The 18,852-nt window shown below is 43.8% G+C and overlaps 1 protein-coding gene across 1 annotated transcript; it reads left to right on the top strand.

Moving 5' to 3' along the window:
* The first annotated feature begins 6,621 nt into the window (after positions 1 to 6,621).
* On the top strand, positions 6,622 to 16,983 carry LOC103176555 (melanoregulin). Its single transcript, XM_007890189.2, has 5 exons — positions 6,622 to 6,772; positions 10,816 to 10,978; positions 15,581 to 15,671; positions 15,803 to 15,963; positions 16,658 to 16,983. Exons 1-5 carry the CDS (start codon positions 6,687 to 6,689, stop codon positions 16,757 to 16,759), a joined length of 603 nt encoding a protein of 200 aa, XP_007888380.1. The 5' UTR covers positions 6,622 to 6,686; the 3' UTR covers positions 16,760 to 16,983.
* Positions 16,984 to 18,852: the final 1,869 nt, after the last annotated feature.

Below are 18,852 nucleotides of genomic sequence, written 5' to 3'. Positions count from 1 at the left end.
TCTACCTCTGTGACCTGCTAACCCCGTATCTCCCTGCCCGCTCCTTCCACTCAGCAGGCTCCAGCCTGCTCCATGTCCCCCGCCCGGCCCTCCCCACCATCCGCGGTCGGGCCTTCAGCCTCTCTGCCCCAACCCTTTGAAACTCCATCAAACAGTCCCTTCGCCTTGCTCCCTTCCTCGTCTCCTTCAAGGCATTTCTCAAGACCGTCCTCTTCGACCGTGCCTTCGGTCACCCTCCTACCCCTTACTTTCCTACCCTCCACCCCTCCTGATCCCAAATCCCTGCCCGGGTCCCAATTCGTGACTGTCCAGCGCCTTGGGACGTCCTCCACACATGAAAGGCACTATACAAATGTAATTTGTTGTTGTTGTTATTAATCAAATGACCAAAGTGGTGAATTATAGCTTCTAGTGTAAGTGAGTAATTGTGTTATAGAAATAACTCATTCATACTAAGGAACACAAATTGCAACGGCAATCCAGATTATATTCTCTGACATTCATTACTTCTCTTCCCTCGTCGTCTCTCCTGATAACAACGAATCATACGGGGTTAACTTTCTTTAGGCCTTTGCTACGCACCCAAGTGGTCATCGTTGATGTGTGAGCCAAGGAATTGAGTGTCAGCCTGTCATATCTATGGGAGCTGAGCCTTGAATCATTGACATATATTTTCCAGCAGTGTGCCACCTAGTGTATCAATTGCAACATTATATATTGTAGTTCTTTCTCCCATAATACACAGATATCAAGACAAACATTGTCAGTAACAGAAAAGGGAAGGGTTATTACAGCACTTCATAGTTTCGTCATCAACCAGCGTGGCAATCTCCCTAAAATGAAGATATAAGATAGCATATTTCTCACAAAACATGATTTTCTATGGGGAAAGTTACAGTTTCTTATAATAATAATAATAATAATAATAATCCTTGTATTTGACATAGCACTTTTCACGTCGGGAGAACGTCCCAAAGCGCTTCACAGAACACACTGTAAAGTGAATTGACTGTATATTTGTGGGTGAACGCGGCAGCCAATTGCGCACAGCAATGTCCCACAAACAGTCGTAGATTAAAAATGACCAATTTTTATTATTGTTTTTGGTTTTGGAGGGATTATTATTAGGCGTGTGGAGTAAGGAAACTTGCCCAAGGTTTCGCCCTCTGCCTGGAATTGAACTCAGGTCTCCCGCTTGCAAAAGCGAGTGCTCTAACCACTGAGCTACAGAACTCCACAACTTGAACTTATGGTTCAAATATATTTTGACTGGGGATAAATGTATTATTATGTTTCCCGCAATGTTTTCTCCCTCCAAAGCAATCTTAATGTTTCTTGAATGTAAACTGTCTTCCCTCTCAAAGTCGGTGGGGCAGTCTGAAACAGGCTCTGTCCAAACAACGCTGTCAGTGTGCACTATAATATTAATAATAATCTTTGCATTTGATATAGTGCCTATCACGTCTTTGTGATGTATCAAAGCATTTCACAGAATATACTGTAAAGTGAATTGACTGTATATTTTGTGGGCGAAATGTGGCAGCCAATTGTGCACAGCAGTGTCCCACAAACAGTTGTAAATTGAGTGACAAATTACTAGGGAAACCTGGTGCTGATGCAGTGATGCTGAAACAGCATACAGTAAGAAAACAATTCAAATGTTATGGCAGTTTTATTCCTGTAACTATAAGCTAGAAATATAAGTATTTAAAAAAAACTACAATTTGTTTGCTTCTTTCTCTTTCTCTTAGAGGGGCCCTTAAGAATCTGAATCCGGCCCTGACTGGGCCAATATAAGAGTTGCATGTGTAAAATCAAAATTAACAGTAAGTTGATGCTCGAGCTTTTGGTGGGTGCTCTGAGGGGGGGAAAAGCAACAAAAATAATTATACATAAGAGAGAGTGTGTGAATGTGTGTGAGAGAGAGAGTGAAAAAGAGAGAAAACGGGGTTAGGGAGGGAAAAGCACTGCTAACAATTTTAATATGAATATCTTAAAGAGAAATTTGAAAGGGTTTGAGTTTAACTGGGGTTTAACAAACTTTTAAAGTGTCATCCTAAGTGGCCTGAAGTACATTGTTTAGTGTAGGTCTACAAATTAGCTTCTATCATGACTGGTTCAGTGGTGTTGCTGTGAGTCAGTGTCAGACAGGGCTGGTTCAGTTTTCCGCCAGGGCTGGTTTAGTGTTGCTGTTGAGAGTCGGTGTGTGACAAGGGCTGGTTCAGTTGGGCTGTAAATTAGTGGCTGCCAGGGCTGGTTCAAATGTTGCTGCAGAATCAGTGTCAGCTCACGCTGGTTGTGTATAACTGCTAAGATGAGTGCATGTGCCATGACAGTATCTGAGAGCACTGGTTTGGTGTAGATGCTGAGATCAGTGTGTGCCAGAGCTGGTTCAGTTTGGCTGCACAATTAGTGTCTGCCAGGATGGGTTACGGGCAGTTGCTGAGTGAGAGTGTCTGCCAAGGCTGATTCTATCACAGCAATCAATGCTTATTCGAGCTGGATCAGTATGGATACAATTAGTGTGCCAGGATGCTTTTGTGTATCCACTGAGGGTTAGGGTCTACCATGGCTGAATCAGTATGCATCAAATTAGTGTCTGTCGGGGTTAGTTTAGTGCAGTTGCAGAGATACAGTGCCAGGCTGGTTCAGTGTAGCTTGTGAGAGTCAATGTCTGATGGGTTGGTTCAGTATAGTTGCTCGGGTCAGAGTCTGCCAACACAGTATTTTTTAAAATTGAATTTCATATGATTCAAATTATATTGTTTTCAAAAGTCTGGTCGGGTGCGAACACTTAACTTAACTTAACCCTTGACTTGGGACGTCTGGGTGCTATATAAAGTGCAATTTGTTGTTGTTGTATTCAAATTTTTCAATTTAATTTCAAATGATTCCGCTTATATTGTTGTTTTCAACATAGTTGCCTAAGTGGGACAAGGATGAGTGAGCTTTACTCTTTCTCTTTGTGCTGGTTCTTTACACTGTTTCTGTCTGTCTGTGTGTGGCCACTGACCTGAGAATGCCCGGCGGGAGAAGTTAGAGGGAGCTTTACTCTCTCTCGCTCTCTCTGTCCTGTGCTGCAGGACATCAGACAATCATACAATATTACAGCACGAAACTGAAGCACTGGGCTTTTTGCGTCCTTGGTTTTCTCTACACCAGCACCCTGATCAAATCCCACTATCATGCTCTACTCCCCATGCTCTTTAATATTTCTCTTTTTCAAGTACCTTGAATCATAATAGTAAAATCCTTGCATTTGTTATTCTTATCACGTCATCGAGACGTCTCAGTGCTTCATGGAATGTACTGCAAAGTTGTATGACCGTGTTTATTTTGTGAGCAAATATGCCAGCCAATTTGTACACAGCAATTTCCCACAAACAGCCATGGAATGAGTGACTAATTTTATTTGGATGATTGTTGGCAAGAACACTGGAATAAACTCACTTCTCTTTTCGAGTAAGGCCAAGGGATCTTTAACTCCCATGATCTCCAACTGAACAGCTCGATGGGAACTCAGTTTAACATCTCATTGAAAGGCCAGCAATGCCTATCAGTGCCACCATGACGGAATCTATTCCACTTGCCGTAGGTGCTGGTTTGTGGCCTATGTTGTAGAAAGAGCAAAAATGAAGTGGAGGCAATAGATAGGACTATGGGTTGCCACTTCTGGATCATGGGGTTTTACTAATAAACTGGCTGAAATCAACCATGATCCCAACGGTTGCTTTGTGACCATTGCTTTTGAATCTCCCCAGATTTTGGCCACATCTGCAACCTTGCGTTGCGTGTGTTGAAGAAAAGGCAGTGAATTTGGAACAAGCGTAGAAGGAAAAGCCTTGCACTTTTACAGGCCTCCTCAAGACCTGTCTCTTTGATCTACTTCACATTGAGAGATGCCTCAAAATGCTTCACAGAGCTGATGGGAAGCATAAGGACATGCTCCCCAGAAGGATCCACCTAGATTATCTAATCCCAGAAATTATTGGGTGCCAAGGCTCGGGTTCCCCAGTGTTCTGAAGTTCTGAAATTGCCAGTGTTGGTGCCTTTAGGTGCAGCAGTGCATTGAGGTTACTGTTGGAGCTAAAGGCATGAACATGGGCAATCTCAGTTACTGATGCGATAGAGTCATGCCACAGTCGGAGAAATTGTTTACCAGTTATTTTTGAAGCTTATTAAAAATCACAAGCAATGATGTTTTGGGTCTGCAGATGGTGTTATACGTGAGCTCTCAATGATAAGAATCTGCTGAGCCTTCTCTGCCCAGAATACATTGAAATCTAATTACTAACATGGCGTGAAAGCAAACATCTGGCCAATGCTCTTCATTGCTCTGGAGAAGAAAGAACAGGACACAGCCTATGTTTATGTGGGCGCCTATAGTTCTGGCCCCCAGATGGTGTCCTCTTGCCTTTGTTTTGTAAACAAGCGCTGCATTTCATCATGCTATGTGATTTGATTAAACCCTCGAAACAAGCTGAGCTAATCTTATACGCAGCACTGGTTCAGCGACAATATGGAACTTTGTGCTCAGTTTTGATAACCTAGATGTTTTGGAGTCAAAGTGGATTCATTCACTAAGGAATCTCAGAGAGACTCACAGAACCACACCTGATTTTATTGTAAAAAAAATTAAAAGGGGACATTATCCAGGTCTGTATTCTGTGTAGAGACTGTAAGGGGACGTGATCCAGGTCTGTATACTGTGTATAGACTTGTAGAGGGAGGCAATGAAGCCTGGTGAGGATTTGGGTGATAGTCATGTGATGTTTGATGTGGGTGATCATGAGATGTTTCACCTCAGTCAATAATCCCAGTCTACCGAGCCTCTCATCATCACTGAGCCCCTTCAACTCAAATATTAATCTGGTGAATCGTCATCTGATGTCCACCAAGGTCCAAATATCATTAAACTTGGGAGTTCGAAACTGACTCCAATACTCCATCAAGTGAGATCTGGTGAGTGCTAAGCAACTGTCGAGCACTTCTAAGTATTTACAATCCAAACCGCTTGTTAGGAACCATCCACGGCTGTTTCCCAATAGATCGTCCTGTTGGGCCAGTATTAATATAACAATCCTTGTGTTTGATAATAGCGCTTTATCATGTCCAAGCATCTCAAAACATTTCAGAGTTTTTTGTAACATGTAAAGACTGTCCATTTAGTATTCTTGCACTGTGCCTCCCTACGCTGACATCAAATCACAGTTGTTCTCAGTATCGATGTTAGGTCAGTGAACCTGGGAACAAATTAACATGCACTGGATTAGAATGCATCCGATATGATAAGGAACCACTGGAAAGAAATCCCACCTGGGTCTAGATTTACTCAGATTACATAGCATTTTGGAGTGTCCAAAATTTGGCATATTCTTACAGTCCAGTCTTACTTATGAAGCTGGTTTTCTGCAAGTTTAAGAACTACAGAGAAAAAAAGACTTTGAAATTGAGAAGGAATTCAACAATTTGTCAAATTCTGAGCACTACACATGCAGAGTAGATCAAGATTATACTGTTTAAAAACTTCTGCTAAACTTTACAAACAACCTTTAGGTATAAAACAGACTGCATGAGTTGTGAGGAAAATGATTTCATAAGCCTTTTCCAAATAAACTACAGTTCCTTAATGGAGCAAAGTCTGCAAACGCCCTCTTATCTGGTAAGTGTAAGCAGGTGAAGGCAATAAGATATATTGTAAAGTACCCTTTAAACAAGGAATTCCAATAGTGTTTCTCCACGTCCTATCTAATGGCAACATCACTGACTAACAAGTTGCAGTAAGTGGGAAAGGATACTTTTGGCAATACAATATCAGTAATACGTGCATTTGATATAGCGCCTTTTCACGTCATTAAGACGTTTCAAAGATCTTCGCAGAATATAGTGTGAAGTGAATCGACTGGACATATTTTGCAGCCAATTGCGCACAATCGCCCCACAAACAACTGTGGATTGAGTGACCAAATAATGTTATTTATTTATTTTGAAGGGATTATCACCCCCCCCCCACACACACACACCCCCACTACCCCCCCACCCCCCGGGAACAGGGTTAACAGCCCTCATCCTCACCTGTACAATTTCTGGGTCTCATATAAACCTTGAAGAACAGGTTCATTTATTTTCGTCAGGCTTTAATTTTTTTTTCCCCCTGAAAGCTGGAACTTGGACCGAGAGAGAGGGGTGGGTGGGTGCAGTGGTTTGTATTAAACCTTGTTGTGCAGCCTTCTTGACAGCATAACTCACCATCGCTCCTTCAATCGGTTGCAACGTTTTGTGACCTTTGTTGGGTTTCACTTTGGCCCCGACGCGTCTGCGCTCTGCGTAAAATCTGATCGACAGGGGAGAGAAGAGCAACTCAGAAGGAGAGATAGTGGTGATCCAATCGGATTTACACCAGTAAATGCTGCCACGGATCTTTTTTTCAGTTTTACTTTAAGTAATTTCAAAACACAAATGCAGTCCCAGTGGGAGTTTATGATCCAGTTGACACTGACCTTGAACTGCAAGTGAAGGCAGGTTTCAAAGAGTTGGGACTCCCAAACTTCCAGCTACTGTTCCTATGTGCTTGCTGACTTTTTTTCTCTCTCTCTCTCTCTCTCCCTCTCTTCTCCCCCACTCCAAAGGAATTTGAGAGGGATTTGTGTGTGTGTGTGTGTTTTTTTATTTCACTCGAAAGATCAATGGAGTCAAAGGACTTTCTGAGTGCGATCTGTTGCTTTAAGTGTTTGGATGTGGACAAAACGCAGGAAAAGGAACTTCTGATCAGGTAAGGCAAAGTTTAATGTTGGGGAAAGGGGGTTAAGCAGTGATAGCAGTCAGTGTACCAACACACTCGACAGTCAGGACTGCACTGTGGTTTACGAGCGTTTTATCACAAGGCTGATTTTGTCTTAATAATAATCACAATCATCATAATAATAATAATAATCCTTGTATTTGATAGAGTGCCTTATCAAGTTGTTGAGACCTCTCAAACTCTTCGCAGGACATATTGTAAAGTGTAGTGACTGTGTATTTTTGAGGGGCAAAATGCGGTAGCTAATTGCTCACAGCAGTGACCCACAAACATTCGTGGATTGAGTGACTTTTTTTCGAGAGATTTTTATCCTCGGAAAGAGATCCGCCAATCGAGGAGGGAAATTCCACCTGCGTCCACATTTTGCCTACAAAATACACGGTCACTACACACTACAGTATATCCCGTGAAGTGCTTTGAGGTATGCTTCCCCTTCCCCCCTCCACCACCCAGAAGATGTGATGAGGTGCTTCATCAAACACGAGGGTGATTTTTCAAACGCCCTCCTCACTGGCCCACCCAGTACCACCATCCATAAGGTCCAGCTCATCCAAATCTCTGCCACCCACATCCTCACCGTACCAAAATCCGCACACCCATTACCCCAATCCTTGCCAGGCTCCTCGTCACTGGAAGGATTAACTTCTAGGTCCTCAATCTTGTGTACAGATCTCTGCACTCCCTAGCACCTCCCTATCTGTGAGCTGCTCATATCCCTCTCCTCTGCCCATGTCCTCGTGTTACCATCAGTGGCTGTGCCGTTAGCCACAATGACCTTAACCTCTGGACCCGCCTGCCTCAATCCCTCCACCGCTCCCCCCTTTTTCTCGCTTTAAATCCCACTTTAAGACCTACCTCTGACTGCACCAATGGTCACCTCCCCCTTCACTTTCTCCATTTCTTGGCATCCAACCCTGCCACTATACAGCGCCCCAAGACGCTATGCTATAATAATCCTTGCATTTGATATAGCGCTTTTCATGTCTTCTCGACGTCTCAAAGCGCTTCACAGAATAGACTGTAACGTGAATTGACCGTATATTTGTGGGCGAAATTCTGCATGAAAGGCATTATATAAACACATGTTGTTGTTGTTATTGTATTATTTACTCTTCTAGATTTTTAGAGTATGCAATACTTCGGGAAATTGTTAAATCCAGTCTTAACTTTGAAGCTAATTTTCTGTGGCTCATAAAAGGAACTTAAAGAAAAAAAATGGTTTCAATATCAAGGCTGTGTTTTCCCCAAATTTACGAACTTCTGGACACTTGGAAATACTAAAAACATAAAGTAAACCTAGACCTGGGTGTAATTTCTCCTAGATGAATTGTTAACTTGCTCGGATCGGAAGGAGGATGGTAGTTAATGCTAACGAGCACTTTCTAATGATTCGACTGTGAGCCCACAGTCCCTATGCTGGGGTTTGAACTGATGATTATTTGACTCAGAGGTGAGAGTGCTACCAACCCAGCCAAGCTGATGCTTTGAGTTTCTAGTCCAGTGTAACACTCTTGTGCAGTACTGAGTGAGCATTGTTAGAGGTGCCATCCTTCAGATGTGACATTAAGCAGAAGCACTCTCTGCCTGCTCAGGCGTTAAAGATCTCATGGCATTATTCAACAATTTTTTTGGGTCAGCCGGGTGTCTGACACGTGTGGAAACCCATCACCAAGCTTAAAAGTATCCAAACCAAGCTGAGATTTCCATGTACCTCACCTACATATGGAAATCCCAGAGATAGATTGTTTGAACGGAATGCACACTCTCTCCCTGGAGAGACTCATCCTGCTTAACTAGTTCTGGATAGTATTAGGCGCAGGTTGGCAAGAGTCAAGGCTTGGGGTCCCCAGAGTGTGAGTTGGGTTACTGCTGGAGTCTAACCAGCTAAAACCGCATAGCTTGCCATTGATTTTGCTGTCGGAAAGCTTTCCTGTTGCTTGTCCAGCTAGGTCCACCCTACCCGTTAGGGTTTTGATTTGCAGGGTTAACAGGAGTTGAGTAGGAAGACTCCCTACCCCCAGTGTTTGGTTTCCCCTTCCAGGTCCTGCTGATGAGCCAGGCTGGCTGTGCTGGCATCAGCAGTGCCCTGGAATACCGCAGACCCGACTGGCTCAGAAACCGGATTACCAAGACTGCCACAGAGGTCTGGCTTGATTCTGACATTCCATTGCCAGGCATGTCTCCTTGGAGCCAGTTCAGCTTAATTAATAATAAAGTGTTAATTAATAACCCTTGCATTTGATACAGAATGATATCACTACACCCAGATGTCTCAAAGTGCTTCAGAAGATGTTATTGTGAAGTGCAGTGACTGTATTTGTGGTTGAACGAGGCAGCCAATTTACACAGAGCAATATACCACAAGCAAATGTGAAGCAAATGACGAATTTTTATTTGGGGGGATTGTTGACCGGGACACCGGGAAAAACTCCATTCTCTTTTTTTTCAAGTCGTGCCAGGAGATATTAATGTCGACCTGAACAGGCAGTCAGAACCTCTGTTTAACACCTTTAACATCCGCAGGTTGGCACCTCTGACAATGCAGCCTTGCCCAGGACTGTATTGGAGTGTCAGCTTGGACTGTGAGCTCAAAGTTTCTACCTCCAAACGATTCTGCCTCTCCACTTTTCTGATAGACTCAAGAGATTTTTTAAAAATCTCGACTTTTTTCTTAACATGTTTATGCCCCGTGACTTCAGTTTTTTAAAAAAATCTGTTCTGATGCCACAGATATTATCCTGGCTTCACGCACACATGTGATATGTTGAAAAGACCTCTGTCTGAAACAAACAGCTCGAACTTTAATGCTGGTAGTTATCAGGCGCTGTAAACATAAGGGAAGCTTCCTTCAGCTGCCTGGTATCTTTGCCCCACTCGATGACTTGGCGTCGACTTAACCTCGTAATTTCATGGTGTGTTAGTCAGCATTTTACTGGAGTCATAATGTTGACCTGAATTCCTTGCAAATTAGTGACTCCTCCTGACATAGATTAGGAATAAGATCCAGTTTAGATTCTCAGCATTGCCAGATCACATTCCGCCCCTCCCCTCCCCCCCGCCCTCGCTCCTTTGTACATATCATGGGTTTCATTAATCAGGTGATGGGATAAATGCCATCAGTAACTAAATTTGCATTGCTTCCTCCTTCCACCCTTTCCTTGAGTAGCTTGTTCGCTGCATTGGGTATCTGGCTATCACGTCTGTGTATAAGTAGATATTACAGGGCTTAGTGTTATAGATTCAATGTGTCAGTGGCTTTATATCCCACTTATCTATATTTCAACTTCAAGGTTCTCACACTCACTTGTAAATTGCTTCATGCACTAGCATCTTCATCTCTCTGACCCTCTCCGACTCCATTCCTCTGCTGGCCATCGCTCAGCTAACTTGGGTTTGCTGCGTTCCCTCTGCACTCTCTGTGCTACCACCGATGGTTGAGCCTTCAGATTGTACACCGTTTACCTCTCTGGAACTTGCTCCTTTACTCTGTCTCTTCATCTTTTCCACTCTCTGTCTTTAAATCCTGCCTTAAAACCTGCTTCTTTGATCAAACCTCGTCACGTTCCCCCTTGCCCTCTCCCCTCTCCCTTGCTTAGCGCCTGTTGCTGTCATTGTGAAGCGGGCAGAGATGTTGTCCTACGGGAAGGGATATTGCTATGTAAATGCATGTTTTAATTCTGGGTTATTCTTTATATTCCTTCAAAATATAATAATAATTTGGACACACAATCCACGACTCTTTGTGGGACACTACCGTGTGCAATTCGGTGCCGTGTGTCGCCTGCCTGCAAAATATGCAGTCAATTCACTTTGCAGTCTATTCTATGAAGCGCTTTGAGCTGTCTTGAAGATGTGATAAGGCACTATATCAAATGTGAGGATTATTATTATTATTATTATTAGCCAATTATTATTAAAGCCAATTCTTCTTAGCTTCTCTAAAGCGTGGTCGGTTATCAGGAGAGCAGACTGCATGCAACCTTCAGAGTGTCGCTGCTTCTCTCCTCTCTCAGCAATGCCAGAAGACGATCTTACAGCAGCCAGCTGGAAAGCCCCAGGAACGACGAAAGGAACCTGTGGAGCACGCCCCATGACTCCTCTCACATCGTGGCCGATGACGACCGGGAACTGTACAGCCTGATCCTGAAAAGAAACGAGACTGACAAAGACTCTGAGGTTCGTGAATGGCAGTTAGTGATGGGAGGAGGCAGGTGGCCCTTCTCATTTCATTCGCAGGAACCTGGCAATTTCAGGCCAGCAATTTCCCAAATATAATCAGTCATTCACTTCTTGGCTGATATGGGACATTGCTGTGAGTAGAATTGACTACCATGTTCACTTACAAGTACACAGTCTCTACACTTTTCAGTAAAATTGATCTTTACGGCTACGCCACCCTTGTAATGGATCCCTCTACAACAGTGAAGCATTGTCCACTATCGAACCTGTCAATCCCTTTCGTTATTTTAAATGCCTCAATCAAATTGGCCCTAAACCCCTCCACCCAGCCTCTCATTGCAGCTCATCCCAACTCAGTCCATAGTGGCTTTCAATGTGGATGCCTGCTCCTGCTACCCTTGATGCATGATAATTGTGAGACCATTATAGTAGGGTTTATGGAGCTGTAAAGCGCAGTTAACATGCAGGAAATTCTGTATTGTGTGTGTAGATAATTAGTAAAGTATAGAGCCTACCAGAAATTAGGGGCTGTTGCAATGAACGGTGATAAGGTCATTTTAATTTAAGAACCACTTATTGTAATGGGTTTATTTTCTAAATGTTACTTTTCCATCACAAAGTACCACTCGATTAATAAGTACCGACCAATGATATTTTGTTTAACCAGAACAAAATAGAATCAGTGCTCGGTGGTTGGAGCACTTGCCTCGCAAGCGAGAGACCAGGTTCGAAACCTTGAGCAAGTTTCCTTACCCCACACGGCTAATAATAATCCCTCAAGAAAAAAAACAATCATAAAATCGGTCACTTCAATCCATGACTGTTTGTGGGACACTGCTGTGCGCAATTGGCTGCTGCATTTCACCCACAAAAATATACAGTCAATTAATTTTATAGTATATTCTGTGAAGCGCTTTGAGATATCTAGAAGACATGAAAAGCGCTATATCAAATGCAAGGATTATTATTATTTTATTATTATAGTGCACATTGACAGCTGGTGAAAGGTCTTTTTCTTAAGATAAATTTAGTGTCCAATTACTTTTCTAATGTCTCCCCATTGGTTCATGCCCTTCATCTCCTGGTCTGGCCTCCTTTTCTGGAAAATCTGCAGTATTTATTCATCTCAGTCTTATCCTAAATCTTGTCAGTCTGCCTCATATGGTACTGTAGCACTCCCACCACTTGAGTCGGAAGGTTGTGGTTTCAAGCCCCACAACGGACTTTGAACTTATAGTCCAGGCTGACACTCAGTAAAATGAGAGAGGGGAGTATACCTCCAGAATATCGCCAGACTACGGCACTACCTCACCCCTCACGCTGCTGAAACTCTGGTCCACGCCTTTATCACCTCAAGGCTGGACTATAGGAACTCTCTCCTCGCCGACCTCCACAAGCTGCAGGTTTTTCAGAACTCTGCAGCTCGTGTACTGTCCCGCACCAGGCTTCGCGACCACATCACTCCCACCCTCGCTCGCCTCCACTGGCTCCCCATCCCCCAGAGGATCGAATTCAAGATCCTCATCCTCACCCACAAGGCCATTCACGGCCTTGCTCCCTCCTACCTCTCCGACCTACTACCCCCCTACCTACCTGCCCGTACCCTCTGTTCCTCCGGCTCCGGTCTGCTCCACATCCCCCGCCCTAACCGCCCTCCATCGGTGTCCGGGCCTTCAGCCTCTCAGCCCTGAGGCTCTGGAACTCTATCCCCCAGTGCCTTCGCCTTGCTTCCTCCCTTTCCTCCTTCAAGGCCGGTCTCAAGACCTTCCTCTTTGACCGTGCCTTCAGCTCCCCTCTCGATTCTCTACCCCCCTCCTCGCTCCCTCCCTTCCCTCCCCTCACCCTGACCATATCCCCCCTGCTTTGGTCCCGACCCAACTGTCCAGCGCCTTGGGACGTCCTCCCGACATGAAAGGCGCTCTATAAATGAAATCTTGTTGTTGTTGTTGAGTGCTGCATTGTCAGAGGTGGCATCGGTGGATGAGACGTTAAATCGAGTTCCCGTCTGCCTGTTCAAGTGGACGGATGTTAATGTTCCAGTGGCACTATTTGAAAAGGGAAGGGAGTTTTCCAGCGTCCCAGTTTCCTGGCCAACAATGCCCCAGATAAAATTGGTCATGCGTTTCATGGCTGTTTGTGGGACATTGCTTGGTTCAAGTTGGCTGCAGCATTTGCCTACCAAATACAATCACTTTACAGTATATCCTGTAAAGCGTTTTGAAACGTCCATCTGATGTGATATGCTGCTGTGGTTATCTGTGGTTAATATTTCACCAGGAATAGGTCAACTATTGTCCCTGTGAATGTGAGGGGCATGGGGAATGCTGAGTCACCAAGTTGTAAATCGGACTCTGCAATAGCTTTCTCTTCTAACACCACATGGACAAAGCCTTCGTGCCCTGCAGAAGCACTGCCTGGCTGGACACCACTGTGCCTTTCGCCAAGGGTAAAGCTGATTTAACAATAAAATCCATTTTTGTCAAGGAATCGGTCATGCATTCAGGCATGTAAGTGCACACTTCTCTCAGTAAATTGCATGGAGAGATGGGGAGGGAGAGAGAGAAAAAGAAAGCAGCAAGTGAAATTACACTATAAGAATTGTGCTTGGTGAATAGTAACCGCATTGTAACTAAGATAAGCTCACGTACTTAAATCCTCTGACGAATCTTATAAAAATGTCAATACTTTTTTGTCCCAAAATGCCCAATTACTCTGCATTTTTTTACACTGCTGAGTTATCTGCTCTAACCTGGAGCTGAAGGCGAGGGAGGTGGGAAAAATTGGCTTGTGACCGCTGCTGGAACTCTGCATAAGTGGGTAATAACCGTAATCCTTACATTTCATATTGTATCTTTCACTTCAAGCAGACATCTGAACAACAACAACAATTTGCATTTATATAGCATCTTACACGTCGGGAGGATATCCCAAAGAAGCACAGAATATACTGTAAAGTGTAGTGACTGTATTTTGTAGGAAAAGGCAGCACCAATTTGTGCACAGCAATGTCCCACACAGAGCAATGAAGTTAATGACCAAATTTATCTGGGGGATTTTTGGCCAGAACAGCAGAAGAGAAACCCCTTTGTCTTTTCGAATAGTGCCATGGGATCTTTAACGTCCATTCAAACAAGCAGATGGGGGCCTTGGTTTAATATCCTGTCTGAAGGACGGCAGAATATAACACCCATTTACACTTATAAATGGGGGGTGCGGGGTTGAAGGAGAAAGACACCGACAGTGAGATGCACATCTGGTTACCAACAACAATGAAATGCCAACTATGTAGACTTTAATAACATTAGCTATGTGTCCTCAAACCAGGACTGCTTCATCCTCCCCTGCCCCCCCCCTCCTCTCTCTTTTTCTTCCACCCCACCCTCCAACTGCTTTTTAGATGGTGCCCTATACTGTAGTTTCCTCATTTCAAAGAAAAATGCAATGTCCTCTTTCACTTTAACTGTCCACATTGCTGGGAACTCATGGCATTATAGATTTGGTTTCCATAGCACTGGGTGACATGTACCGCCACGAGAGTTTAGACTTGCTCCTGAGCAAATGAGCTGTTCAACAAAAAAACTATGTTCCGCGAGAGACAAGTACAAGTATATGTTTTCTTAACAAGTTGAGAAGGAAGGAGTTTCTCGTGGTGTCCTGGCTAGCAAAAATAAGCCCCCCCCCCCCCCCCCCCCGCCCCCCACAACATCAATCATTCACAACATGGCTCTTTGTTAGACATTATGTGGTGCAAATTGGCTGCCACTTTCACCTATGAAATACACAGTCAATACACTTTTCAGTAAAATCCTGTGATATGCTTTAAGACGTCTTAGTGCAAACATCATTATTATTAGTTAGCTTGGCAAAGAGTGAGCGGAGTTGGGTGGTAAGGTGGAGTTCACAGTGGGGTGGGGTAGGGGGTCTGCAGACTGGTACTGATTTTAGCTGCAGTGTAAAGATTTGAGCTGTATAGTCTTGTCTGAAGCACTAAATATCCTCCAGAGAAGCACCCAGCACTTAACACACTGGGTGCAGGGAGGTGAAAGATAATTCAATTCAACTAATGACATTACAGAACATGGCTACCCACTCCTTGTTTATGAGGTCAGTTCTCCTCAAGGGTTGTTTCTACATCAATAAGAATGGTTATAATGATTCTAAAGATAATAATAATAATAATCCCTTAGTTTGATCCAGTGTCTACAGCGTCGGAATATCTCAATAAAGCGCTTCACAGGAAAATGTTGCTAAGTGCAGTGGCAGTGTTGTCGGTGGGAAAAATCCTGCCAGCGATCAATTTGTGTACAGCAAGTTCCCACAACCACCCACAAAGTGAATGAGCCATTTTATCTGGGGGATTGTTGGCCAGAACACCAGGAGAAACTCCCTTCTATTTCTCTTTGCATTTGAGATGGTGTCAAAGTTGCCGGAAGTCACTGTATGTGTAAAGGTAGAATGAAAGGCAGTTCGTGCCCTGTGCTGGATGTGCATTGAGACAGAGCAATCACAACAGCAAGAACCTGCTTTTATCCTTCACACAGGATAGCGTCTCGGAGTGCTGAAATGTAGAGCAATAACTACAGCTCTTTATTCACACAGGAGTGGCAGAAGCTTAACTACGACATACACACTTTGAGACAGACTCGGAGAGAACTGAGAAACCGTTGGAAAAGGATCTTAGAAGAACTGGGTAATATTCATTGACATTGTTCTTGTCCCCAGTCCAGTGTCTTGTGTGTGCGCGTACTCTGTCTGCAGTAGTTGTGCGGTTGATACAATGAAAGGCAATAAAAAGTTATTAATTCTGATATCGATTCCCAGGTTTTCAAAATGAAGCAGACACCCTGCTGTGTGTGTCCAAGTCTAGTACAATGCACACTCAGAACTTGCCAAGATCCCAAGAAATGTTACAGAAATTAGCAAGAGAAACTAACATCTTCCTGAACGGACGTCAGGTGCCAGAGAGATATCTTTACGTGCTGGTGAGTGAGCGCCATGCTGTGTGGGAATAGACTAAATGTATCACTTTTGGTGTTATCTCAAATTGCTTCTCCAGACTGAAATATCTCTTCAGGCATTCAGATTTGTGACTGAGCTGCCTCTCCCAATATGTTACTTAATAAGACCTTCGATCTCGGTGGTGCCTTTCTCTGTCACGTAAAATAAATGTCTTCAAGCGCAGCGCAAACGAACGTGAGTTGGAATTGAAAGCCAATCTTAAAGCACTTTGAGATAATAATAATCCTTGCATTTGATATAGCGCCTTATCACGTCTTCTAGACGTCTCAAAGCGCTTCACAAAATATACTGTAAAGTGAATTGTCTGTATATTTTGTGGGCGAAACGTGGCAGCCAATTGCTCTCAGCAGTGTCCCACAACAGTTGTGGATTTTTTTTGGAAGGAATTATTACCCCCAGAAAAGCGATCCGCCAATCGACGAACCACTGAGTTCCTACTTACTGCTCGGCTTAAACGTAGAACAACATCTCTGAGCGCTTAACATTGGTGGGAGGGATGCTGAGTAGAGAGAAGTGGGGAAGGGGGAGGTGACTGTAGGACAGGTCTTACAGTAGAAACCAGCTTATGGTGGGGAGGGTGGTTTGGTTCTTACACCACCTGTTAGTTCAGGATCGGCGCCGGGAGTGTTAAAAAGAAAAATGTTTTGCCATTGACAGGACCGACTCATCTCCCTGGACGCAGCAGAAGACTTCTTTGCGAAGGCTAGAAGGAGATATTCCAGAAACATCGAGTACCATTCGATGGGCGAAGTCGATTGAGGTTTCTGACTGTGGGCCGCACTGAGCAGCCAGGGAAGCAGACTACGGAGCTGGTCATTGCATAATATATATTGAGCTTGGACACACGGATCCACAGGCGCCCACAAAACACACAGTCTGGTTCAGATGGATGTCACTACATTCAGCAGTAGGTCATAGCATCATAGAATTACATCACAGAAGGAGGCCATTTGGCACATCGTGCCTGCGCTGGCTCTTTGAAAGGCTTTCCAATTAAACCCACTCACCCGCTCTTTCCCCAAAGCCTTGCAATTTTTTTCTTTTCAAGTAAATATCCAATTCCCTTTTGAAAGGTGTTATTGAATCTGCTTACACCATTCTTTCAGGCAGTGCATTCCAGATCGTAAGAAATTGCTGCATTAAAAAAAACTTCTCCGCAACTCATCTCCTTTCTGGTTCTTTTGACAGTTATCTTGGATCTGTGTCTTCTGGTTACTGATCCACCCAAGAGTAGAAACAGTTTCTTCTTATTTACTCTATCAAAGCACCTCATAATTTTGAACAAATCTTATTAAATCTCCCCTTAATCTTCTCTGTTCTAAGGAGAACAATCCCAGTTTACCTAGTCTCTCCACACAACTGAAATCCCTCATCCCTGGTATCATTCTGGTAAATCTCCTTTGCTCCCTCTCCAAGGCCTTGACATCCTTAAGGCCTTCACAGGATCATTTTAGAACATTCTGACGACATGATAAGGCTCTGTATCAAATGTAAGGATTGTTACTATTGAGTGAGTTAGCCAATCACCCCCCCCCTCTCCCCTTTCTCTCTCTCCCACGATCAGACACTGGTTTTCACATGAAATGTACTCAGTGAAACTGACAGCTCCTCACGTCGCCACTTTGAACTATCCTGAGCAGCAGAACGTGCCGAGACTGGGTCTGGAATCCTTCTGTCTGAGAGTCAGCCCCTGGCTGTATCTTTCACTCTGCGTCTTCGCATGTGGGTTTAACAGTAAAAATAATCTTTACATTTGATACCGCACTCCTCACGTTTCAAAGCTCTTTACAAGATTTACTGTAAAGTGGAGTGGCTGGGTATTTTGGTGTAGCAGCAGATGGAATCTGGCCAGTGCTTTTCTTGATAGATTTTCCAGAACTTTGTATTTTGTGCATCAGCTACTCAGCTTTGCGCAAGTGCCAATGCCAGTATGTCAGGTCCCAGGGCAGAAGAAATTCCCTGGGGCATAAATCTCTGCAAGCTCACTCTCAGAGAGACTCACGAGAGTGGGCTGTGAGACTGGTTTCTCTCAAAAATTTTAAATTGCTCAGAATTGTGGAAAATTCATCAGTTCGCTCTAAATTTAGAAGCTGATTTCCCTTTAAGAACTGGCGAAAGGCTCACCTACAAAATACAAGTCACCGCACATTTTACTCTGAAGTGATTTTAGGCATCTCGAAGACGTGATCAGATGTATCTAATAATAATAATAAACCTTGCATGTGATATAGCACCTTATCTTCTGTCTTTGTGACACCTCAAAACGATTCACAGAATATTCTGCAGTGTGGATTCTTTTTTTTAGTGGCCGAAATGCGACAGCCAATTGCAAATTGTTATTGTTACAAAACTGGCTTTCAAGTTAAAACTGGATTGAAGATATTTTCCCTCCCACAATTCTGCACAATTTAGACACACCCTCAATATTAAGGGGGCAATATTGGTCTCAAGGGCTAAAATTGGGTGGAATTTTGGGCTGCAGGCTCATTAGAAACCACGGCTCGCGACTTTTATTCCTGAGCAGCGCTGGGCTGTACCAGCCACCAGATCGATGGTATGAAATCAACACGCACAGCAGCACGCAAACCACATACATAAATGCAGTAGCTGAAGGTGGCCAAGAGATGGTGCAAGCTGCCATGCCATAAGTTTTCCAGAACAAGCAATGCATCCCGTGAAGGGCTAAATATTTACATCTAAAACTCCACTGAATATTCCATCTCTTTCCTCTGCTCGAAACCCCATCCACCCAGCACACTCAACTGACAGTAATGCAACTAGCACTCTGCTGCTCTTAACCCTGCAAGTCAAACAACAACAACAACAACAACAAGATTTCATTTATAGAGCGC

Source organism: Callorhinchus milii, unplaced genomic scaffold (assembly GCF_018977255.1).
Source record: "Callorhinchus milii isolate IMCB2004 unplaced genomic scaffold, IMCB_Cmil_1.0 Scaffold6, whole genome shotgun sequence".
Taxonomy (NCBI): domain Eukaryota; kingdom Metazoa; phylum Chordata; class Chondrichthyes; order Chimaeriformes; family Callorhinchidae; genus Callorhinchus; species Callorhinchus milii.
This window is presented reverse-complemented; position numbering and strand designations above follow the sequence as displayed.